The 25,186-nt window shown below is 42.8% G+C and overlaps 2 protein-coding genes across 3 annotated transcripts in view; one reads left to right on the forward strand and one right to left on the reverse strand.

Annotated features, from left to right (window-relative positions):
• Positions 1–17,561, forward strand: part of APBA2 (amyloid beta (A4) precursor protein-binding, family A, member 2) — a 41,085-nt gene extending 23,524 nt beyond the window's left edge. For both annotated transcript variants that reach the window (XM_010150045.1, XM_010150046.1), the window contains 6 exons: positions 4,141–4,326; positions 6,651–6,830; positions 8,470–8,682; positions 9,489–9,608; positions 15,582–15,722; positions 17,142–17,561. In XM_010150045.1, the coding sequence (XP_010148347.1) occupies positions 4,141–4,326; positions 6,651–6,830; positions 8,470–8,682; positions 9,489–9,608; positions 15,582–15,722; positions 17,142–17,213 (912 nt within the window). In that variant the 3' untranslated portion in view covers positions 17,214–17,561. The remainder of the gene's footprint in view (positions 1–4,140; positions 4,327–6,650; positions 6,831–8,469; positions 8,683–9,488; positions 9,609–15,581; positions 15,723–17,141) is intronic.
• A 2,310-nt stretch (positions 17,562–19,871) lies between these two features.
• The window catches only part of FAM189A1 (family with sequence similarity 189, member A1), a gene marked incomplete at its 5' end in the record, with an annotated part of 33,684 nt that continues 28,369 nt past the window's right edge, over positions 19,872–25,186 (reverse strand). Inside the window, 3 exons of the mRNA XM_010150047.1 lie at positions 19,872–20,116; positions 22,116–22,444; positions 23,115–23,189. Of these exons, the coding sequence (XP_010148349.1) occupies positions 19,931–20,116; positions 22,116–22,444; positions 23,115–23,189 (590 nt within the window). The remainder of the gene's footprint in view (positions 20,117–22,115; positions 22,445–23,114; positions 23,190–25,186) is intronic.

Consider the following 25,186-nt stretch of genomic DNA (forward strand, 5'->3'; position numbering starts at 1 on the left):
CCAACCCTTCACAAAATAAAAAAGGAAAGGCCTTTGAGGCAGACCATAAACACTTTGTCAAAGTAACTGTTATCTTATTCTCCTGATTCCCCTGAGATTTCCAGTCATAAAATGCAGTGCACCATGAGGAATGGTGTCTAACAGGAGCTGTTCAATTAGATGAAAATAGCAACATTAGAAATTATTATCATTACAAGCTCCCTGGTGTTTGTCTTGGGTTTTTTGGGGAGGTTTTTTCTTTTTTTTAGTGGATCTTTCAGAGAGCTGTAAGAGACTTTCCCATGACCTGTTCGCATTGCTGTCAGCATGCTTTTGCATTTCTGGCTTGGTAATATTTTTCTATGCTAGTGAAGTTCCTGACTGGTGTAATTACCACAGGCCTATTTCAGCTGGTGTGGCAGCTGGCAGAGACAATCTGTTCTTTCATGGCTTTATCAATTATATAAAACCTACTTCCGCAGCGTGCCACCCATCCTTTAATCCATCTGTAGCACTGTATTGCTCACGTGAGGGAGCATCTGATTTAAAATACAAAACTGTCAGTTACAGAAGGACGTGCAGCAGGGTTCGAAATGCTGGGTGGCACCGGTAAGGCGCGTTGTCACATTGGAACAGGGACGGCTCTGGCGATTCTGTTGCTCTCAGCAACGCTCAGAAATGGCACCCCTGCCATGTTTTGGTTGCTTATGCATTTAGTTCCTCAATCCCTTCAGCCCCATTGCCCACCTGTTAGTATGTGTGGTAGAAGCAACCTTAGGTTTGGCCACATGCCTTCATGAGAGCAATTCCTCCCTGCCTGCCGCAGCTCTACGGGCTTGCGGTCCGTGCAGGGAAACAGCAGAGAGATCACAGCAGACCCTCCCATCTTGCTCATTCAGTGAAGAGAAGCTGGGAGTGAAGCAGCTGGGAAAACTAGCAGAGAAAATGATAGCTGTGGAGGTCACCAGTGTGTAGGTGCAGAGCCTCGGGTAGATGATTGGTTCCACAACATCTTGTGACTCATTCGGCTGTCTAAATCACACTCCCACAGGACTACAGCACTTGAAAGCTTGGAAAATGCTTAGCTTTTCCTCCTTCAGGTGTTTGTTGGGTTTCGAGAGGGACAACATATGGGATGCTAAAAGAGTTGCTTAGAAAGGAAGGGAGATTCTGGGAAAGGGGAACCTGGACAGGAGAAGATAGAACAGGGGTTTTGAAAAAGGCAAAGAGAGGCTGAATTTCTAAGGACATATATAAGGGTAATCAGGATGGAATGGCTGGGACTACAAAAGGGATGAGGGAAAGAATAAAGGAGTAGATTGGCCAAGATGGAGGGATTCGTGGGAAAGTAACAAAGGAGGAGAGAGAAAATGAGATAATGGTAATGGGAAATAGAGTGAAATGGAATATGGAGTGAGAAGGGAAAAAGTAAAGTCACGAGATAAGTCAAAAGTAAAGATGTGTTTACAGCCACGGTGTATTATTTGCCTTATTCCTAACTGTCATTGCATTAGACAGGAAAAAGGTGGGAGGGAGTGGGGAATGACTGCTTTCACCCCTACAAGGGGAAAACACAAAAAAGCCTTGGAATAACTTGTGTGTGATGATAAGGACAGGAAGACCTTCTTGCAGGTGAGGTTCAATGCACTCATTTTCCCCATCCATTCACCCTTGTGCACACTGCATGTATGATTACACCCTTACAGGATACTTAGTGCAGGCTGCTGAAAAGCAATTATCTCTGCAGAGCTCCCAAGATCCTGCTGAGATGTCCATTATAAAACATTTTTCCATACTGAGAGAAGTGCTATAAATCCTACTGAGCCCACACAACCCTTAGAGACAGCCCCCAAACCATCTCTTAACCATCATCACTTTTCATAGTTTAGGGATAAGCATGGAACATTTTATTTCAAGCCTGAGATGAATCATTACAGTAATTTTATGGGTAGTGATTCTCTTTGGTAAGACAGGTGGTTCTAGCAAACAGTGATTATTTATATTTTTCTTTCTCTGTCAAGTTCAATTGTACTGAAATTCTTAAAAAAATTACTCTTAGGCCTTATAGAGTTGTGCAACTAATGGTAAACTAATACCTAGCTGTTTATATAAGGGATGCTGCTGCTTACATAAGTGATGAAAATCATGTATTAGCTCATACCAAATTATAGGGTTGTTTGGAAGATCTGATACCAACGGAAGCCCTGCCTCCACAGAGACAGCAAGGACAGTATCTCAGTTGTCTAATATGATTGAGTTAGATGAAAACTGACCTTGTGCTGCTCAGTGGGATATTCCGATACAAAACCAAAAGGACTTGTTCAAAACAAAACAAAACAAAACAACAAGGAAGTAATCAATTTTTCTTTCTTCACATAAGAAATATCTGAGCGGATGCCAAAAGCAGCAGAGACCCTCTCAGTCTTGGCCAACAACCGAAGGTATTTTAGACGCCGGAAAGCAATATACTGACTTAAAACTAATTGAGGTGACAAAGTAAAGCAAAACAAATTGATTGAATAATGAGGATTTGTTTATTCCAATTCAGGCAGAATTTGGTGAATGTTTTTAGCTGTTGGGGGTAGGGGATGCAGAAGGGGACATCCTCACCTGGCTTCATCAATAAAACGATTACCCTTCTGGTTGTTTCAAGTTTTTTTCCAGCAAATAAAAGTCTGGAAAACCCTCCAAACTGACCAATGACTCTCCAGGAAGGAATTTTCAGATGGGCCCTTTCTGTTTCTTACAGAAGACAGCAGTTAATCTCTACAACAGCAAAACATGTAAAGAAATGATAGAAAACAGTGCTAACAAAGCTTGGTGTGGAGGCACTTTCTTGGTCTTTGTTTCAACAGAAAGCTTCATCTTAATACTACTCAGCATAAGGTTTTAATGTAAGCAGCATCCAGTATTCCTGCCAGATAAGCATTACTAACATAAGTTAGTTAATTCCATAAGAATTTCTCTTCGTCCATAATTACATACAGACTTCAGTAACAGTGATTTTTTTCAAAGCATTTACAGGAAGTCCAGTCAATCAGATAACTTGATTAAGTGAGCATTCCTAAAACTCATTTTAAACCTAAAAGGTTCTTACCATTAAGGAACATCTTCCATAGTAAGACGCCGTTCTGGGAACTTAGAGAAGTTGTTGTTATACATTATCTTGAATAAAACCTGTAGGAAGGTACAAATAGTTGTCTAAAACGTAAGTGTAAACAAGTATGTCATTATGTTTTTCTTTGCAATCCTAAATATATCAAAACCCTTTGAAATTATCACTGTAGCAATGTCACTCATATACATTGTTTTATTAAAGTTTTTTACATATAGAAACTTCTGTGAAAATGAGACTGCTGAGTGTTGGGCCACATTAATTTATTCATACTTAATGCTGAGCTCAGAGATAATAAAAATTATACTATGAGCTCATACTTAGTGGTGCACAGAAACTGTTACAAAATGTCCTTGAAGGTTCTTCTTTCTGGGACTTCATTGCTGGTTTATGTAAGGAACAATTAACAGAAGCATGAACCGGAGATGGAAACAAAAGATAAAATAGTAAAATCTGAAATAAAGCAAGTTTAGTGACAGCGTATCCTTCTCTGACTACAAAGATGCAGTTTTCATTTGTCCAAGGCAACCCAATACTTAATGAAAGCCCCTCAATAATGAAATAGTCCTGTCAGAAAGACAGGAAGTAGCAGGTTGGGATTTCCCTGCTAACAGCAGAAAGTAAAGTAAGAGTTTAAAAGGCTAAAGTAATTACAAGGATGCAGAGCACCGGGAGTTGAAATAGAGAAAGTTTCAAGACTTTTTTTATTTAGTACTCCTCATGTGTTCTTACATAAGAAATGTTCATTAGGATGAAGCTTGGAGAGGTTTCCACTTAGAACTGTTCTCACAGGCAACGACTCGTCTGAGTTGTCCCAGCACAACCAAACCAGCAGCCTAATGACATCGACTGAAGTCGGACTTTGACTGTGAGCCCAGACACTAGAGCAGCTCCCCGCCCTGACCTGACATATCTGAGATGTTGCTCTGAGATATGTAGGGAGCCAGAAAAAAATACTAAAATTGCCATCAAGGAGGGCGAAGATGCAGCATTTGTAGAACAACAGCAGGCATGCAGAATGACTTGACTTCTCTTGCTTTATGCAGGAAACGATGATGGATCATGCGCTGCGCACCATCTCCTACATCGCTGATATTGGCAACATTGTGGTTTTAATGGCGCGACGCCGCATGCCGAGATCAGCTTCTCAAGACTGTATTGAAACAACACCTGGTGCCCAGGAAGGAAAGAAGCAGTACAAAATGATATGCCATGTCTTTGAATCAGAGGATGTAAGTAAATGGAATTAAATTTATTTAAACAACCTACTTAATTTAGATTATCTCTGAAATTACATCTTATTTCTTGAATGAATTTTTGTTGGTGGTGTTCTTTTCTGATTGAAGCTACAGGTAATCTGTGGAAATGCTAGCCAGTTTTTTGTCCATATTCATACCTCTTCTCTGTCTCCACAAATTCATGTCTCCTCCACAGTCCCAAAACATCCACTCTTTGTCTCATGTGTTACAGAATCACTTGTGTTCTTTCAACAATGCTTCCCCAAATGCTTTAGTTGTCTGGAAGTCAATAGCCATTCATGGCCACAGTTAATTTATGGGATATCAAATTGATCATTCATCCTGGATTGGATTCTTTAACGTAGTGGGTTGGCACATAATGACCCACATATGCTTCCAGACCCTTGGCAGGCAGGTGGAACTGTTCTGGACCTCTTTCGAACTGAAGCCAAGTTGCTGAGAACACCTACCAGCTTGGCAGGCCTGGCACAAGCTGTCCTCTCCCCAGCCCCTACTCCCTTACGGCTTACTGAGGTGTAGTTAGGATACGTACTCTCAAACCTGCAGCTGGATCCTTTGATGTTCAAGAACACCTTCAGCTGTTTATTTTTCAGTTCATATTTTTTCATCTTTTTTTGTGCAAGTGAAAATTAAAAACTAAATTCTGAAGTGGTCTCTCCTTTTTTTAAACAGAATTTTAACAAGAAGTGGTTTAGGGCTAATTTGGTATTGGATATCAGAGGATCTTATGGCATAAAAAGACCGAAATTATGCTTTCGGAGAAGAGTAGCAAGTTCTTACTAGCTTTTTACTCTAAGATTTGAAAAGATAATTTAAATATGAAGAAACAATTTGTGACTGGCTGGGCTAATTAAGTCCTTGATTTTGTAGAGTCATTTTGTCAAGCAGTTTGGTGCTTTTGTGCACTGCAGCACCAGTGAAATAAGAAAACCACTTTTAGCATCAAAGAAAACACTGTTAGGTGAGGTTACAGGACGATTTAGTTTTACAGTGTTGTCCAGAAAACCCTTCATAATGCATTTAGCATGTACCTACTGTCTGAGAAACTGCGTTGCATTTCCAGAGTAGTTTTATAGGTTTGGTTGGTAATATTTTTAGGGACTTACATTGTAAGATGCAATTAACAACTCCTCACATCACTGGGAGTCACTCATATCCCCGATGACAGAATACAGTACCTGAAAACCAGAAACGCATGAAACTCAGTGTTGCGTTCTCCCGTGAGCTGCAGTAAACTCAGAATAGGGAAAAAAAATAAATCAAGTGTAGAAAAGTTGGCTACGAGATCCTTTTATATAGCTCTACCTCCATTTCTCTGTGTTCCAGTGCCGTCTAGTGGAACAAGAAAGTACATTTCGTGGCAGTCCAGTATTTCTTTAATTCGTTAAAGTTGGCAGTGTGATGAATGTGCCAAGTTGTTAGTATTATCATCATTGTTGGTTTCTGTAGGTTTCTTTCTAATGTATATATACTTCTGACACATCCAGGCAGCAGCCACTGTAATGTTTCAGCAGCTGTACTCGCTCTACAGCCCGCTGAAATGGGAAGTCATCGCGTGCATGCTGTAGTCAAATGCACGCGCAGACAAGCGTTTCAAAACGTAATGAAGACACGGGGGGTTTTGAACAGTTGTTCTTAACACGAACAAGCTATAGTCAGGGCTGCGGCTGCATTCTTGAAAGCATCCCTGACACTGCAAGGCAAGGTGTTAATGGAAGTAGCTGTTGGAGTTCTGCAGTGGCTAAGTGGGGCTGTTCCTGGCGTGCCGGGAATATGAGACAGGTATCATGGCAGTAACAGGAGAGCAGATGGTTTGCCGAGGCCGTGTTTTCAGCCCTGTAAAACCAGAATGGAGAAGCAGCAGGTGACATGGCAACCAAAATCATCAGTGCATACATGTCTGTGAAGGCATGTCTCTCATCACTCCTGCAAATACACTGGGATCAGAAGCAGGGTTTGTGACAGTCTTTTCTGTACGCTCTGTTCCGTTTTGGTACGAAGCCAGTACTCCCCAGTGTTTGTTGGAATGGGTAGATAGGGAGCATATGGCTGCTTGCTACAGCAATGTCCTGATGAAAGGAGATCAGCAGGGTTTTTAAATGGAATTTGATTTTGGATGCAATGGATTCTTTTTGTACAGCGGACCTTAAAGTGACTTCATATTCATACTAACTTGGCAACTTTGCAGGATCCTTTATTTTGACTCTCTTAAAAATCCAATCTCTCTTGTTTTTTACGGTTCCAGTAGTAAACCATTCATCGGTCCTTTCTGAGCTGTGTTTTATTCCACATTCCAGGCACAGCTGATAGCTCAGTCAATTGGCCAGGCTTTCAGCGTGGCTTACCAAGAGTTTTTAAGAGCCAATGGAATTAACCCAGAGGATCTCAGTCAGAAAGAATACAGTGACATCATCAACACCCAAGAGATGTACAATGATGACCTCATACACTTTTCCAACTCAGAAAACTGCAAAGAGGTAAACTAGTTTGGGAATTTCATTTCAGATTGATCCGTGACTTTACATTTCAGGATGTGCCGATTCATCAACGCTGTGCTAGTAAAATCAGCTCTGTAAGTTTTAGAATTTTTTTATTTTCATTTTCAGGGTCTTTCTGCTTCTGCTGATTGAAACAGTAGTAAAGTACATCTGACATACATAAGATCTGTGCTGTTCACAGTACACAGCGCAAGGTGGTTTTATGTTTTACCAGTGCACTGATACAGAAAGCGATGACAGTGCGTTATAATGCACATTGTAAGTGATTTCTTACTTGACAGATACAAGGACCACGAGTCTGGGATGCTGTGGCACTGAGCAGGCCAATCTCTCTTCCCCTATTAGAACACCAGCAAAACTGCCATGTAAAATGGAGTTTCACATGCATAATGCATGGAAAAGCAAGAATTTCCCTTAAGTGCCCCAAATTACATAAGTGTAACTACATTTGATTTGGGATGTAATGGGTTCTCTCTGTACAAAGGCCTTATATTTCACATTTTACATTGCCTAATCCTTCAGTCACAGCTTTCCTGCTCATGCTTACTTCTTCTAGGATTGCAGGCTCATTTTGTACAGCACACGCGTTCTTGGGAAGAGCGCGTTTTTCACCTGTCCCTGCAGATAGAAAGGGTACGAGCTGACCACAGTCACTACGTATCAGTAAAGTGCTGCCGCGTGCATGTAAGCCTGACAAAATATTTCTCTGGTAGCAAACAAGGGAAAACTGAGTTGAACAAATCTTGGTTTAACTTGGAATCGGAAAAGAAATACACGTGTCGCATTTTGAAGCGATTAAAAAGGTCGTTATTGTTGTGGCACCTTTGTTTCTAATTGGTTTATGAATGTTTGAACAATGACAGAGTTTTGGCACACTGGTTGGTTCAAAGCCTTGATCAACAGTTTTGACAAAGTCAGCTTCGCAATTCCTGTACGCACAGATGTCCCTGTCCTTCCACCTTTGAAAGAAAGTATTTCCCAGTATTTCCTTAAAGAGTATGGTCTCTATGTAAACTCTTACTCCTCTTCTGTAAAGGTTAGCCATGCTGATTGCTGAGCAGTTAACATCAGCGTGTTTGAGGAGTCATCGTTTACATCAGGGATCTTAGAATAATGTGCCAGGGACAAGTACCTAACAGGAATGTAACTGTGTTAATGACGACAGTCAAGAGGTCCTTGCCCAAAAACAAGGACAGACAAACCCTGAGACCATGAGACAACCTGAGCAGTGATGGCAGAGGTGCATCTGAACTCAGCTTGTGTTCAGGCACTGCCTTAGCCACAGAATGTTACAGCCTCCCCCAGCTGCCAGGTTCCAAGGGTAAAAACTGCTTTGGCATTCGTGCATTTGGTATGCAGTTCCACCACTTTCGATAGCTAAGCAGTGTGTTAGATTTTGCTTATTATAAGGACCTATTTTACCGCCAACAAACAACTGGAGGATACCCCTGAAAAGAGTAGGTACGTGTTACACGGCTTAACAGCGTTTGTGAAGTCACGCCACTACCTAATGGCAATGAATAGAATTCTTTCTGTAATTTGTAGATGTTGTTAGGAACAATTGAGACGAATCAAAGTCAAAAATGTTTTTATTTGCTTGTTTCCTTTTTAATTGCAGCTCCAGCTAGAAAAACAGAAGGGAGAAATTCTTGGGGTAGTGATTGTGGAATCTGGATGGGGATCCATTCTACCCACCGTTATCCTGGCTAACATGATGAATGGAGGCCCTGCAGCCCGTTCGGGAAAACTAAGCATTGGAGACCAAATTATGTCCATTAATGGGACCAGTTTAGTTGGTCTACCTCTTGCAACATGCCAAGGGATCATAAAGGTACCTCAAACTTACAGCTACCCGCTGTGGATTGTAAGTCAGCAGGGATGTAATATTCTGACAAGCAACCCTGTAGATTTCCAGCAGATACAATTTTTCATATCACTGAAAAAAAAAAGTAATCTGCCGTTAACAAAAAGTAGAATTAGACACAAAGATTCAGGGGTGATAATGTACAAAAATTCAGGGCTGAAGAATTTGACTTCAGCTTTGTTACTGGACTGTAACAAATGAGGCCAGGTCTGAAAAACTTGCCTAAATTACTATCTTTAAAGCTTCAGGCATCCCCACAGCCTCCGAATTAAAATCCAAGGATTAAATTCTACTATGCTGCTTGGGGCTCCGTGTAGGTGAGATGAACGGAGGCTGGTAGACTGCAGGACAGCACAGGTGAACATACAAAGACTCCCCAGGCGTGATGGAATCTCAGACTGCACTGTCTTTCACCACTGGCGCTAAATCTCATGGCTGTGCAGATTGACCAAGAACAGCAGCGGCAGGAGCTCAATTAGCCAGGCGCTGGTAAAGGGCAAGCAGAAGTCAGTTCTGGGGTTTCTTGAAAGCTTTCTTGAGTTTCTATAGCAATTAAAGGCAGAGTTTTGATTTGTTTTGTTGGGCCAAATAGCTTGTGAAAGAAATGAAAGGGAGAAATGTGTGTCTCAGTTAACAAGAGATTTCTACTAACTCCAGGTGATCTTTCTGAGCGTAAAGATCAGCTGCTTTACGCTCTTGCAATTAGAAAACCACTAATGAAAGAGCAAATTAAGATCCATTTCAGAAATACTAACTTTTGGAATATCCTACAGGGTCTCAAGAACCAGACGCAAGTCAAATTGAACATTGTCAGCTGTCCTCCTGTTACTACTGTCCTCATAAAACGGCCCGACTTGAAATACCAGCTGGGCTTCAGTGTACAGAACGGAATTGTAAGTTTCTGTGTTCAACGACTGTTGGGGTTTGGGTTTGTTTGTTGGTCCTTTTTACTTTTTTTTTTTTTGGTCAAGAAACACATTAAGGTGCTGAAAAAATCCTTGCTCATGATCTCACTTTTGTACTGTGACACCTTAATTAATCAAAACCTTATAATCACATCTCTGATGGACACCAGGAGAACAAGTACTGCCATTCCTGAGGGATTTTCCTACATACTACGGCCACGTGATTTATAGTCCACATTGTTTGGTGCTGTATCTGGATCAGCTAATTCATGTGTAACTAACTCTGTCCTTAGTGTGCCAATTGCAAGGAAAACAGTTACGCTGAACCAGGTTTTTACAATTAGAACAGTCTGATCTTAGCTCTGATCCTCCTTCTCTTTTTTAAATTTCAGCACACAGTAAGACTTCTAATTTGTATTCCACTGTGCATAATTTATTTGGATCACATGACAGGGGAAAAGGGACTGTAATTGTTAAAACTAAACACCTCTCACTACAAGTATTTGCATAGGTTGAGGCCCAGGTATCCCTTCTCTGCAGCAAGCAGAGAGTTTCCCTGTAAGTAACAGCAGCAAACAGCAGAATGAACATGGCAGGTAACACTTACCAGTGCAGCTCAGGGTCCTCCTTTCACCGTTCTTCCTTCCCAAGGAAATCTCCCGTGCCTTTCCAAAGCAAACTCCCAATGCAACTAGCTCAGGTAGTCTCCTGGCCTTTCTGGGGGCTGATACTAGCATTAGGGACTGTCTGTAGTGCAGGACCATCACCATCTCCTCTTCCTCCAGTCTAGGAAAAAAAAAAATCAGGCTGCTCACACAGAAATCCACATCACAAAGGACTGTGGGCTCTGGTCCCCTGTTCTGGGGAACTCATCGATTGAAGTTGCCAGATACCTGTTTGCCACCCTTGGAAAAGTAGCAGGTAACTCTCTAGGATATGGTTTATGGGTCTTTAGCAAACAGATGGCTCATTAGGGATTTTCAGCTCTGCTGGCCATGTCTAAGTTACTGTTGTACCTAAGTTTGAAGTGCTCCTACCCAAGATCACCTGTCATGGTGTGTTCACAGCAGAGATTGGGATAAAGAACACTGCTACAAGCCTTGGTCCAGCGGGCAGCACTCTGAAGTGACACCTACCCCAGGCTGCCATCCTTTAGAAGCAGAGGGTTGAAGTATTTGTCACATTTGGGATTAATGCTCTGACACCTCAGTAGAGAGAGGTCTGTAAATACAGAACCATCAGGGGTGGGGTCTATTTCTGTCCTCCTCTGCCTGTGCTTAATCCCCTTTCACCTGCCGGTGTGTTAGGTGGGTATGGCTATTGCAGGTAGTTCACTCTGTGTTAGCAAATCCTTGGTATAAAAAGGGTATAAAAAGGTATAAAGAATCTTGGTATAAAAAGGGTAAAAGGGATGGGATCTGGTTTTACCAGATCTCACAGAGGGTGGTGAGAACAGCGTGTAATACTGTATGAGGCACTGGTTTATATCCTAATTGCTCTCCTTCATAAATCCAGCATGTTCGGCTGGTGCTAGGATTAAAAGAGGAAAATATCTCTAAGGAACAATGAGCAAGACTATGGTGTGTTTATCACCTCTTTTTAGGAGCCTGTCACAGCACTGGGGGGTGGGTCAGAGCTGGGGAGAAGAATCAGGGGAGGAGGATTAGATGCAGTGTATCAGGTCCTCACATGGACAGAAGCAGTTACGGCGTCTGAGAGACAATCTATTCATCTCAGCCCAGCTCATCATCTTCCACACAACTGGCACCTCAGTTTAGTAAATTCTGGGGACTGTGATGGTTGTCTTTCACGGCTTGCTCCATCTAGTGCTCATTTGTCATATTCATGAATGGTCATCATTCATTCCAGTTAAACGAGCAACATTTAAATGACACCCACTATGAAGTTTACCAGATTCATAATAAAAATCCTTCTCAGGTAACAAAAAAAAGCAAGCCTTGTAACACATTTCATTTATGTAGAGTCTGTGTTTGAAAGCCAAGGAGCAAAAAGGAGAGATGAACATCTTGTGTTAGGCTGCTACAGAGACAAGCTTCTGGGCCTGTACCTTCTCAGATAAACCCTCTCTTACTTCACTTAACATGTGAAAATATGACTCTGCACAGTACGACTCTCTGGTATTTTGACACTGAACTTCTGAAAAGCGGTTTTGTAGCTGCCAGCAATTGTTATAAATTATGACAGGGCTTAGTTCTCTGCCTCTGCCAGCAGTTGTGCGGTGGTTCCCTTTCGCCCTGCTTATCTCGCCCGTGCAGGGTGCACAGCTGCACTGGGGACTGGCCATGAACAACCTGGGCCCAGAAGGGTACTTCCTGAGCTGGGCTTGGCGTGCATAGGCTATCAGGAAGATGCAGCGCCCGACTGGGCTGCTGCACGTGGCCGTTTCCTTTGTGTATTCTGGACCATTTCATTAAGGCAGAGCCTGAAGTTGTGCTTCACGGAGCACGAGTAGTGCCAGCTGTTGGAAGTTCTAGTGCGGAAACAGCACAACAGCAGAAATCAGAGCGTTAATTTTGCAGATTTCCTCTTGCACTAATGATGCCGGCGTGGCTCTGGAAAGCTACTGGTGTAGCCTCATTGCACATTTGTAGATGGAACCTAAAATTTGAACCGTAAAGCAGTAAGAAAAAGTAGTAGTAGTGTGCATGCATATGAAACAAGGATGAACACTGTGATGTGGAGGTGAACATAGGGTGAGCTGTCTGCAACCTCCTGAAAATCATTGTGCTACAAGTCTTTAAAAATGAGGATATTTAAATACAAGTGGTCCTCTCTTATCACATCATCTTGTTTCCTAGATGATGAAAAGTCAGCGTGTTACTGCTGATCATGTGCCACTTCCCAGTCTAGCTTCCTCTGCCCCATCCCTAGCCTAGCACAATTATCTAAAAATACAGTAAAACTAGGTAAGACTTAACAGAATGGACAGTTTGCTCTTTCTTCCTTGCCTTTGTTTATATTTAAACTGTTTGTGGAAAAATACACAGGGTTTAAATAGAGTAATACAGGAGTGAGATGAGGAGAAACTTGGTTTAATAGGTTACGTTTAAGGCATTCACACAGTTTGCCTTGGACTGTTCTATTCATCGTGTTTTGCCACACAATGGGTGGTTGCAATCAAACATTGTGAAGCTGGTGAAGTTTCACATCTAGTGCACTGCAGTTTGTCTTAAGACACTGCAGAATCGGGAACATCTGCATGGATTGAACCAGTATGGTTTGCTCCTTCCCCTCCCCCCTTTTTTTTTCCCTTCCGTTTACACCGTAAATGGAGTATAGGCTCTTGCTTACAAGATCCAGATCCGTCATTCTGTCATGCTTTGACAGAATCATGGAACGGTTTGGGTTGGAAGGGACCTTGAAGATCATCTAGTTCCACCCCCCCTGCCATGGGCAGGGACACCTTCCACTAGACCAGGTTGCTCCAAGCCTCATCCAACCTGGCCTTGAAGACATCCAGGGATGGGGCATCCACAGCTTCTCTGGGCAACCTGTTCCAATGCCTCACCACCCTCTCTGGGAAGAACTTCTTCCTGATATCTAATCTAAACCTCCCCACTTCCAGTTTAAAGCCATTCCCCCTTGTCTTGTCACTACAGGCCCTTGTAAAAAGGTGACTTAATATTAAATAATAAAACGTTATTTAATGATATTCTAGGTGTCACCATGTTCACAAGTATAGCAGGCTAAGCAATCCTGGCTGAGTAGAATCACACTTACTTAGTGGTACTGCTCAGCTTAAAGTTGCCAGCCTCACGTGCCGTAGCTCCCCTGGCTGGAGACAAAGGTCTGCAGGCTGCTTGAGTCTTCTCCTGCAAATGCAGGAGCCCCGTAAAAGTGTGCGTTAGGTACAGCATATCTGCCTTCATCTGCGCTGTCTCTCGCTGAACAGGATCTGTGAGCCTAGGCAGAGCCACCTGGGCTCTGTGTCTCGTTCTCCTTTTACCTCATTAAAGCAGTTAAGGCTCGCAAAAAGGAGGCTGACTCCCTGCCCTGCAGAGGGATCACACGCTTGAATGAAGAGACCAATTCCTACGTCTGAGGCCACTAGGAAGAAGTTCACTGACAGTATTCGAAGGGCTTTGCGAGCCATGCGACAAAGAGCGCTCTGGATGGATATCCAAGCCATTCTCCTTCCCTTTATGCCAGTGGGGTGAGAGGCCACGTCTCCATTAGTCTGAAAGCTTGTAATTCAGCTGGCTATACTGTCTCTGTATTTTCTTTTATACTGTGAAAAATGTGTTTACAGGGTTTCTTTTGGCACATCCTGCTTTTTTTCCTTTCAGATTACTGCACACAATCCCCAACAGCAAGGAGCAAGCTGTTACTCTGGCAGCGAGGTGAACTGAGCAACTTTCTATAGAAGAGCAGATCTGTGTAGTGCAGCTTATCTTGTCAGCTGTAAGATTAGAAGGTAGACAGCCTGCAACAATATCTGTACATGACTGACATTCAGGCTGGGATTCTGTCAAGGGGATGGTGCCTCTATCCATAGAAGTCCATCAGAAAAGATTCTGGTCAATCACAATGTTTCACCTGCAATATATTCCAGCCTGGCCATCTCCCCACATACCAAGTGGCTGATTACAAACTCACTGGGACACAAGCCACATCTTGTCATACTTGTATTTAGCTCTGAGCAAGTTACCACATTTCAGCAAATAGTAGTTCCTGGCATAGGATTCTAGCCATGGACAGTAACTGCAGCAACAGCCATCCTTGCACCTAGCACTCCTTTCCCCCAAGACCCCAAGGTTTTCCCAGTAAACAAAAGGTAAATCTCAGCAGCCCTAAGCTCTGCTGAGTTCCAGAGACTCAAGCTATATGTACATTATCTGCCTTACGCGCTGCTGAGATTTTTCCTTCTGCCTGTACGCCACGCATGTTGCAACCTCCTATTTTTAGAGTGGCAGTATCTGCTGGGACTGTGCCTGGTGAACATAACTCTTCTTGGAGAATTATTCCCCTGTTGTAAGGGGCATAAAAGTCAAACCTTGTGCCTCGTTCTTTCCTGGTACCTGCAGCTGCCGGCTGAAACAGGGGCCTGACTTGCCGCCATCGTCCTAAGCTCCCTGTAACAGCACTGTAACACGTGGCGAGGAGCAGTGGCTCCAGAGAGCAGAGTGCCCTTTGCCAACCTGCACAGGAAACAAGGCGTCACACTTCTCTGTGCTGAGAACAGCCTGTAAAAAGAAACAGAATTTGCACATCTCAGACTCCTAGAAGGGCTTGGGTGGAAGAGACCTTTAAGGATCACCTTGCCCAACCTCCCTGCCATGGGCAGGGACATCATCCTCTAGACCGTGTTGCTCACAGCCACATGCAGCCTGCCTGTGCACATCTCCACAACTTGTCTGGGCACCCTTTTCCAGTGTCTCAACACCCTCATTGTAAACAATTTCTTCTGTATATCTGAGGTAGATCTTTCCTTGTATCTCTGTGACCCTTCTACAAACTAGTGTTTGTGCAGGGTAAGGGTTAAGCTTCATACAATTTTTTTTCCATGAATATGAAAAAATTGCTGTTGTAGATAAATTTTTACTTTAGCACTTTTATATTTTCCATCATTCAGAAAGAATAATGTGGTAGTCTGCAGAGGAGTCCAGGTGGCAGAGGCGGAAATATTTAAAATCACTTTCTCCTCCTATCCCGACATAATCCCCCTGACATCACTTTTTCATGGCTGCTACCTCTGTCACTGTGTTGGGTATTTGGAGGTACCCAGCCCACAAGAATGAAAACAAAAAATTGTAATTTGCAGAAATTTTGTAAAAAACCCCACCAAACCAACATTTGAAAACTCACAGTGTTGCTTAATGCTTTCCACAGGTATCTTCTGGAATCCTTACGGTGTCACCGCTCGTTATTAGGTGTTAAGTCTTAGTGACTGCAACATTATGACAGTTCTAAACTTGAATAAACTTTGCATTCTCTTGGCAGATTTGCAGCTTGATGCGAGGTGGAATAGCTGAGAGGGGAGGGGTAAGAGTAGGACATCGTATCATTGAGATCAATGGACAAAGCGTTGTTGCTACAGCTCATGAGAAGATAGTACAAGCACTGTCTAATTCAGTGGGGGAGGTAAGTAAACAATTAAATACTTAATCAAGGAAGTACAACTGCTGAAAGCATACTGTTTTCAGATGAAGTGTGTCTTAACATAGTATTAAAACCACCACCGCAGTACACTGGAATTCAGCTCCAAAAAATGTTACCAGAACATATTTTTAACAGCGAGATGCACATTCACTGCATTTTCCCCTTCATTTCCAAGAGTTCCTGATATGATTCTGAACCCTCAACCTCCTGTTTGAATTAAACCAATCAGTCGAGGGAAGAAATGGCACAAGCACACTAGCTGTGAAAATGGCTCTTGGCTTATCACTACAGCATTGTTCAGAGAGCTGAGAGATTCAAATTGATAGGCATTTCAATGATTTCATTTCCCCTGGACATTTCCGACTTACCTTGGGAAAAGCTAAGCCCTCTCTCTCCAGTACTCGTAGCGAAATCAGCCGTGAGCAAGCAAGATCCTCCGGTTTATCACGATCCTACTGAACTTAGTGGTAGCATCATACACAACCCCGGCCAGTTCCTCCACTGGTTCCTTTTCCAGAAGTCAAAGGTAACTTGTTCTTCTGTGGAAAACGGTACTTGACAAAACAGAGGACATGCGCATGGGCAGGAACAAAGCTGTGGATTTCAAAAGAACCTCCGCACCTTTCTGGTACCTCTTCGCTGCTTAAGACCTCACTAAATGCGTAGGGACAGCACCAAGCTCTCATTTTCCACCCGAAGAGACCGAGGCAATCATGGCAGTGTATGGCTGGTGCGGGTCGCCGTGGTGTCAGGGGCACAGTTTACCTTCCCCTGGCGCTGTCCAAGGGGCACTTAGAGCTGCTACTGCGTTTCTGATCCAACTCCTGACACCTTTAATGCTGTTAGCCCCGACACATCACAGATTCCGTGTAGAAAGAACTTAAATACACTCGCCGGGAGAGAAACACTTCCACCGAAGTCTCAGCCGGGATTTAAGTATCAGGTGATGAGGTCCAGGTTTTGTGTTCAGAGGATCATACTTCAGCTGGGAGAAAATACGCACAAAGTGACCGTCCCGCAGGGAAGGGAGAGAGAAGGAAAAGGTAACTTCAGTTAATACCACAACAGCAGGGTGATCTTGCAGAAAGGTCGGTGCTGCTGCTTTTCTAGAGGCCGTAACTGGAGCAGGGCAGAACAGTAGGAAGCGTTTTGGTGTCTTTTCGGTTATACAGTGGTGCGTTCTGCTGTCATTTCAAAAACCCCGAACGCACAAAAAAAGCAAGCACGGCAAAGCAGCTTGCCAGAAGCAGACTTTTGAACGAGCAGCTTTGGTAGCTTTCACATCTATAGCAACCCGGAGAGTAAAGGCACACACACCCCGGGGGGGGGGGCAGGTTGGGCCTTAGGGGTCATTTCCAACTAGTAACGATTCTGTTAATTCCTGTGCACGCCAACTGACAGATTCACATGAAGACCATGCCAGCTGCCATGTTCAGGCTTCTGACCGGACAGGAGACACCCCTGTACATCTAGCGCGCGGCTCTCCTGCGGCAGAGTAACCAGATGGTTCCATCGAAGCTGAAGCCCTCGTAGCTGAAGAGAATTTTGTATTTTGTATGAAGGAAAGGCTTTGAAGCTGACCTGAGGACTCCGAGACAAGGAACAGACAGGTGTCTCTGCCTTTTTTCTCCTTCCTTTTTATTTCTTTGCCAAAAAGTGATGAGGAGGATGGTCAAGGACAGTAATCGCTGACAGAAATCTTTGTAAGACACTGAGGTATTTTGCAACATCTTCTAAACTCTTTTCTCATCAAACATATTTATTTGTAACCTTTATGTGAAGTGACGTATGTATGTCTGTCTTGTTTGATAACACGGTGAATGTGGATATTTGATGAATGAGACTGCAGGAAATGGCAAGGAGAAGCAGTTAGGGGAAGTTATGGCTGCCTCGAGTTAAAAAATAAATCCCAGTCCCATAAAATGGTCCAATGCTGATGGCTTTGCTTCATCTTAAACCTGGTGCTGAATAGATGGTATTTCAGTGGAAAGGAATGTGTGCAGTTCAAGCTTTTAGATGCTCATGTAAAGAAAACCACTGTAGTACTTGGTATTGTTATGACAAGTGTAACCTGTTTGGCAAGGTGTGACCATAAACTTGTAACAAGTGTTTCGGATGCTCAATAAAGAATAATTGCCACAAGATTAAAATCAAAATATTTATTTAGATACATATTTATTTTTAATGCTTGTGATTTTTATGATTTAACAGAGTTATTTCATGGATGACTTATTGCACAGGTTGTGTAATGTATGTGTTGGGCTGGGGGTCTTTTTCTTTGATTTTTGCATATTACCTTTTTGTTTCTATTAGCTCAAAAGGGGAAAGCCATGCTTACCTGTTTCTGTCTTTTATACAGCATTCTTATTCCTAAGGCAATGTGTTCTGAATGTAAATTGTTTGGACAAATAACCTAGCACCATCAGCAGTATTATTAGACTGTGTGTAGGTAAAAACCCTAGTAGTAAAGTTGTATTCCTTACCAGATAAATGTTAATTGGTGTAACTTTTCGTCTAGATTTTTTTTTGGCCAAGGCCTTGAAGAAAATACACTGTGACTTAAAAAGCCTTACCATGCAGTAACTAAAGAGCTTTAGATGACTGTACTTCACGGAGTAGTGTGTTGCATGCAACTGACCTTAGGAAAGAATTAACCTACTATCACTAATAAATCTGGAACAATAAAGGAAGCTTGCTTATTTTTTTTGTCGTGTAAGTTTACGTAGTAAAAAAATCCAAGTAGGAGGTCATTTAATTCTTCATCTAAGTGCAGTTGCAAAGGTCACAGATTTTTTTAGAAGGGAATTAATCTCTTGATTTAGGAACTGGTGTATCATTATTACCTTGAGAGTAGAGGCTTTCAGGTAGCATACCTTGTTGCCACTGGATGTCACTGTGAGTTCACATCAGTACAGAAGCATGCTATAATTAAAATACATTAAAATGGATGATTCTGTAAAACTTACACTACCCATCTTCAGCTACATTCCTTTGTGACCTTTTCACAGGATGTCTGCCCAGCTCAGAGTGACACAAATGAAACCAGTGTATGATTAAACCTCAAATGGAAACTAATGCTGCTGACAAGCACTGCTGCAAAAAAATTAAACCCCTGAAACGTCAGCCTGTGGTAGGCTCTTTCTGAGAACCTTTTGTTTAAGGCCTTTCCAATGTCCTCTGAGAGAGCCAGGACGAAGCTTGCACTGGAAGACGTTGCTGGCAGACCTGTGTTCATGCTGGTAATTCAATTAGCGTCAACGATACTTACTTTTTGATACTTGGTGGGGTTTGGGGGTGGGGTTTTTCGTTCTTGAGATCAGTGTGAAATAAATCATAAACGCAGCAGAACCACAAGGACATGTTTTAGTAATACGACTGTCAAAACTACTAATTGGAGTAACAGTTACTTTTGAAAAAGTGTTGAAGGCTCTGCTAGATAAAAATTCACCTGGCTTCCACTCAGGTTGCAATTTTGGAGTTTGGGGAATGTGCCTTTGGGAAATGCAGAATTTCAAAGACTCCTTCTCTACCAGCTCACAAAGCAGTTAAAGGCCAGTGTTCAGCAGCACCCACTACTCCACTAAAACTTGTAAGCGTTCAGAACAAAGCAAAAATAAGCCCCACCGCAGCCTTTCCTGTAACGTAAAAGGGCAGCATACTGGGGGAGCAGGCGGGTGGTGCGTGAGCAGCTTGAAGAGGACAGATCAGGTATAGCTGCCATGAAAGACGCTGGAAAGATGGATTAGAGGCAGCACTGTATGTGCGTGTGAATCGCCTTGACATTTTCTACCCAAATCAGCTGTTGAAAAGGCAAAGTCCAGAAATACTTTTTATTAAAACACTGATCAGTTAAAACACTTTGAGGTACATTAAGTAAACACAACTTTTAAGTTGTACAGCCGGTCTCTTGGCGGTTTTGCAGTGGTTTTCAAGAAATGCTCAGCACCATCAGCAGCATTTCTGGAAGTGCAGTGGAATAAATGCATTTCTGGCTGGGAAAACATTTGTTATGACTTTACTATGAAATCCGTTAAAATTTTGCAAAAATCAGGGCTGAAATTTACATTCAGAAAAACAGGGATTCTCTTCCTGCTGTTGGAAAAAAGTGGAATTCCAAAGAAAGACACTTTTTCCCAGTCCTGGTTTCTTCCTTCATTCTCTTTGCTGCAACCACATACCTGCAAATCTCCTCAAAGGATGGTCTCCCGGCAAACTCCAATTAAACTGTGGGGCCTGTCCCGCTCGAAGCTGCGAGCGATACGGGACCTGCGTAAGAAGGCAACTGGAGAGCTCAGAGCACCACAGCTCTGGAGATGAAGATCTTCTTGAAGTCGCTTTCTAGAGGTATTCACGTTCTGCTGGGAACTTGTAATCACCTGTTTAGAGGGCAGGAATGGAGAAGGAAGTGGGGAAGACAGGGTGAGAGATGTTTTCATCTGAGTGCTCCGGTCCCCGCGTATCATTTCGTTCCTCTAATGGGGGAGCTCTCCCAGGGGAGGTGGGTGTTTATGCGGCCATCCATGACCCTCCCACTTCTCCGGTTCTTACAGCTGGCGCGGCTGAGGGCTGGCTACTGGAAGGCAGTCAGGCTCGAAAGGCATCAGGCCTCCTACCTGTGCTGCAGTGCTGACTCCGCAGAGGCACAAACAAATACGCGCTTACGCAAAGGAAAAGGGAACCTGTGGAAAAGGCGGCAGCTCTGCCTTATAACGACACAGGCAAGTTTGGAGCAAATTCAACTCATCTGTTTGTTCAGGAGAAAGGGATGCATCACCAGCTTTGCTGAGGGTAGAAGAGACTAAAACCTTGCAAGTCTGGTAAACCAACAGTTAATACAACTGCCCAGCTACTTCACAAATCTGAATTATACAACTATTTTACCAAAAATTCTGGGACTTGCGTAGATTGCTGGGATGCCCTGGACTTCCACTAATTAATAACAGTTTTCGTCTGGGGAAAAAAACACCCTACTAGAATTATTTCTTTAATGTGACAACATTCATCTCATTGGATCCAAGCAATCCACACAGGATAAAAACTGGGCCATAGGTTTCTGGTTTTATGATCTACATCACCACTCAGATTTCTTTATACTGCTTTGTGAGAAACTATGGTTTTTTCCATTTAAAGAAAACTGTTCGCAACTCCGAGGATTTAATAACCTATACATTTTTAAAGCAATAAAAATGTTAACAGAGCGTCACTATGGGATGTTAAGTATGTGTGATAGTACTGGTTTTCTACCCCTGTGACTACAGAGGTGACTGATACAGTGCTACTTCTTCGTTAGCCAGAACAAACTTGCGGCAAGCTTTACTCACTGCTGTATGTGTCATGCCCAGATCACACCATCTCACGGGCGGGTTAAGTGCTATTACATCCTGTTTTAATACTTATCTCAGAAAGGGGGGAGATGTGTGTATCCTGGTTTGCCTGTCCAGCTCTGTGGAAACCCTACAGGCACCCTAAATGGGTTAGTAAGGGCTAAGAGCATTCTGCTTTTCAAATCCGACAGCGTGAAAGGAACTTCATTTCTACAGCTAACATCCTGGTAACGATACAAGCAAGGTGTGATTCATCACCTTTCTTACTGCAAAAAAGACTTATTCTGGCTAATAAAAGCTGCTGCCACTACTAATTCCCTTCCAAGCCTTGTGCCCATTTTATTCTCACTCCAGGTGAGAAGATGCATTATTCCTTCGTTTAGAAAAGCACAATTTCTCAAGTCTTTCTCTTAAAAATAGCAAGGGTCATTATCATTCTTCTAGCCAGGAGTAAGGGAAACTGCCCTGTTCTGTGCCCAGAGAGGTGGTGGAGTCTCCTTCCCCAGAGACTTTCCAAAGCTGCCTGGACTTGTGCCTGTGTGATCTGCTCTAGGTGATCCTGCTCTGGCAGGGGGGTTGGACTAGATGAACTCTAGAGGTCCCTTCCAACCCCTTCCACTCCGTGAATCTGTGGCCCTGCTTTTCTATCCACCCATGCTTTTCAGCTGGTAGCTTACACCATACACATCTACGTTTGCCCGACAAATCAACAGATCGAGTCAGTTCTGTGCATCTCCGTGTACAAACATCAATTCATGTATGGAACAGTCCCAGGTACAGAAAGAAGTTGGAAATATTATCAGTGTGTATCGGTTCCCTATAGATCTCCTAGGATACTACTGGGTCCAGCTGAGGAACTTCACATGCATTTATAGGAGTGGGTCAGTGTAACAGGCACTGCTGCCCAATAACTTAATTATTTCTTACTAAAGCCATGTTATAATAAAAGAACTTCTGTAGGAATTGCCTGAAGTCGTTAAAACTGTAAAAACATTTTGGTAGGGTACGTGTTATCATGGCTGTACAAACCTCTAGGATGTAGGCGGCCTACCTGGTCTATAATGTTGGCACTGAAGATGGCTTCTTCCATGTGTCTCTCATCAGATTTTATCACTGATCGGATGCTGTTCACTACATGCCGTACTTCTGGAGGGAGATTACAGTTTGAATGTTCCAAAAATTTTGCCACTAAAATTTTTGTGTCTTTATAGGCCTTAAGGTCCACTAAAGAGTGCGGTCGCTCTTTTGAGACCGTGTGCAAAGCCTTTGGCTTTAGGTGTAGATCAGTCTTCCTTGCATCCCTCTGTTTTCCAGTTGCTAGGAAACCGCTCAAAGAATGCTGACAAGCAGAGGCAGCCATGTGAGAACCAGAACCAGGAACTAAGAAAGGGGGGGAAGAATATCTTTGAAGTAACAAGTTAAAGAAAAAAAAAAAAAGAAAAAAAAGAAAGAAAAAAGGCAAAACAAATATTGTCACAGAAGTTTTTACTTTCTGTAAGTGTCTGGTTTTTCTGAAGAATAACAAAACCATGCAGTTAAGGAAACATCGCACAATGGTATTTAACCGGGGGTCAAGAGTAAGACCCTTTCACGACCAAGGCAGCCTGCATTTCGGAGGAGTGTGGGCAACTGAAGTACTTCATAAAGCACAGACATTTTTGTTAGCGCTACTCTCAGGGGCTTGGGTTGACATTAACGATAAGGGGAAGCTACTCAATGGTACATACGTAACTCGTAATGTTTTAGACCCGTGCTGGCTCCTCCCCCTGGCTTTATCCTTCGTTTCCCTTATTTCCAGGCCTCAAACATTACAGGCAGTGAATAATACAAGAGGGATTAGTAAGAAATGCAGAGAAAGCAAATGCATTTGCAGCATGTATTTTCACTCACGCAGCTGGTTCCATCAGCCTCGTACATCATGCCTGCATGCTGTCAGTGCGTCTTCTGCCCCAAATTTTCTAGAGCTTGTTTCTCTTTCCAAAGCTTTTAATTACTTGTAAAACAAAAGGAGAAAACCAGTGTGACCCTGCTTTAGAAAACTGGTCCTCACCTGTGTCCAACGAAGCTGGAGATAATCCTGCATCTTGACACTGGCTGCATACAGGAGTCCAGGCACAACTATCACCTTTAAACAAGGAGAGACAGAAAGAGCACCATCAACCCTGCTATCCTCTGCCCAAAGCAAGGAGAAACAGGCTGGAAGCTTGTATTACCTCCTTTACAGAATGAAACTGCTCAGAATAAATACTACTGCCACGATGTCCATTCATAAAGAGAAGCTGCTACACACAGGAATGTCCTATAAGCTGTTAAATACGAACAGAAACATACAGTTCCAGCTCGATGGTTTCCCCTCTGTTGCACAGCTATCAAATCCTGAGTAGCTCAGGCCTAAGCCTGAAGCAACAGAAGACACCCTGCCAGGGACAGACCTCAGACTTTCCTTTATTTCCTTGGCAGACAGAGTTTACCTTAGAAAATGGGAAGAACAAGAAAGATGAATCCCTCTTATATCTACAAAGCCAGCATTTTATTCAATATTTCTACCTTCTTTTTTATAGATGCTCATTCTTTGCAGGTCAAATACTACCACGACTGATTAAATTAATGGGTAGGTGACCACTGTGGTTACTGATGATGCAGCCAGTAACAAGTGGTTACAGAGAGCAGCTGCAAACAGCTCTGGACGAAGCTGCCTTCTCGCGACAGAGTTTCTGGGATGACAGCACAGTGACCAGATGAGATCACACCATACGGTAATTACAGTGCAGTCTTCTGGATTTCCAGCTTGTGACAGTCAAGATGTAATAAACCTTCACATTTATGCTAAGGCTGTTTCCAAGACAAAACTGTTCTGAACTCCTAGGTAGATTAGAAAAGGTTTTCTTGACTATCTTCAAGGGAAGTTTATAATGAAAAGCTGGCATGATCCTCTCTGGTAGAGTGAATAATTACATGGAGGAAAACAAAGGTAAGATGCTACAAACATGGAAAATCTGCAAGAGATTAAGAGAGACAGCTTCTATTCTGTCTTTAATGTGCTTGATTACGCTGAAGTACTGCAGCACGTGCATGGCATGCTTACGAAGAGGTGACACTTTCCATTCCACGATGACACTGCTTAACGTATTTGTGACACAGTCAACACTAGACAGTCTCCTGAATTGTCTGAACACAGGCACTAGCTGATACAGCCACAGTCTTACCACCTTTGATGGTAGTTTAAGTTTATTGCAACAAATGTCGGTTCTAGAAGATGAGTTTGTCCTCCTTTGCTATGATAAACTTTTCAGGGAAAACAAAAATGTGCAAACTCTCATCTAGAAGTAGGTTTTTTTCAGAGGGAACTTTTTCTTACAGAGATCACACATGAACCCACCATACTTACATTGTCCAGGGACTGTAAAGGCACTTATGAAACTAATCTTTATAATTTCTTTACTAGGAATGACAGATATTTCAAAACAAATAAACCAGCTCACATTCAGCATTAAAGGATTAATGGGAGAATTACTGGCTATGCATACCATAAAGACCCCATCATGTTGAAATGTGCTAGAAGCACCCAACTTGTGATTTATTGACCTAAAAGCCCAGAGCTTTAAGCCAGCATTAAAATTTCCAGGTTACTCATTTATTAGATCTCATCACTGTTGTCTCACTACGCTGTTGCACACGTGCAACATCCTCAAGCCAAGTAATTTATGTTCCAAACCACATGTGGTGCAATCATTAACCATTTAAGATCAATTTAACAAAAACCTACGCAGCAAATTTTAAGGTTGCGCTTCTAAATCTCTTGGCACTGACTTGTATGGGGAAGTTAGAAGACAAATGAATACATTTTATTCAAGTAGAAAGATGGGGTCCTGAGACAAACCCAAGCCCCACTTACCAACCTGACCTGCCTGAAGCTCCCCCACCCCTTAGTTCTCCAAAATGCGCAGCATGTCTCTTACATTAATTGTTAGCATTAATAATATGTTGTTGCAGCTCTGTCTTTCACATGGTCAGGCTATTTGACCCATTCTTCCAGTCCAGGACAATTGCAAAAAATAAGTATATATTACTGAAAAAAAACCCTGAACGCTCAAATGGGTTGGGTAGTTGACAGAGCTCTGC

This window comes from Eurypyga helias, unplaced genomic scaffold, assembly GCF_000690775.1.
Source record: "Eurypyga helias isolate BGI_N326 unplaced genomic scaffold, ASM69077v1 scaffold1584, whole genome shotgun sequence".
NCBI lineage: Eukaryota > Metazoa > Chordata > Aves > Eurypygiformes > Eurypygidae > Eurypyga > Eurypyga helias.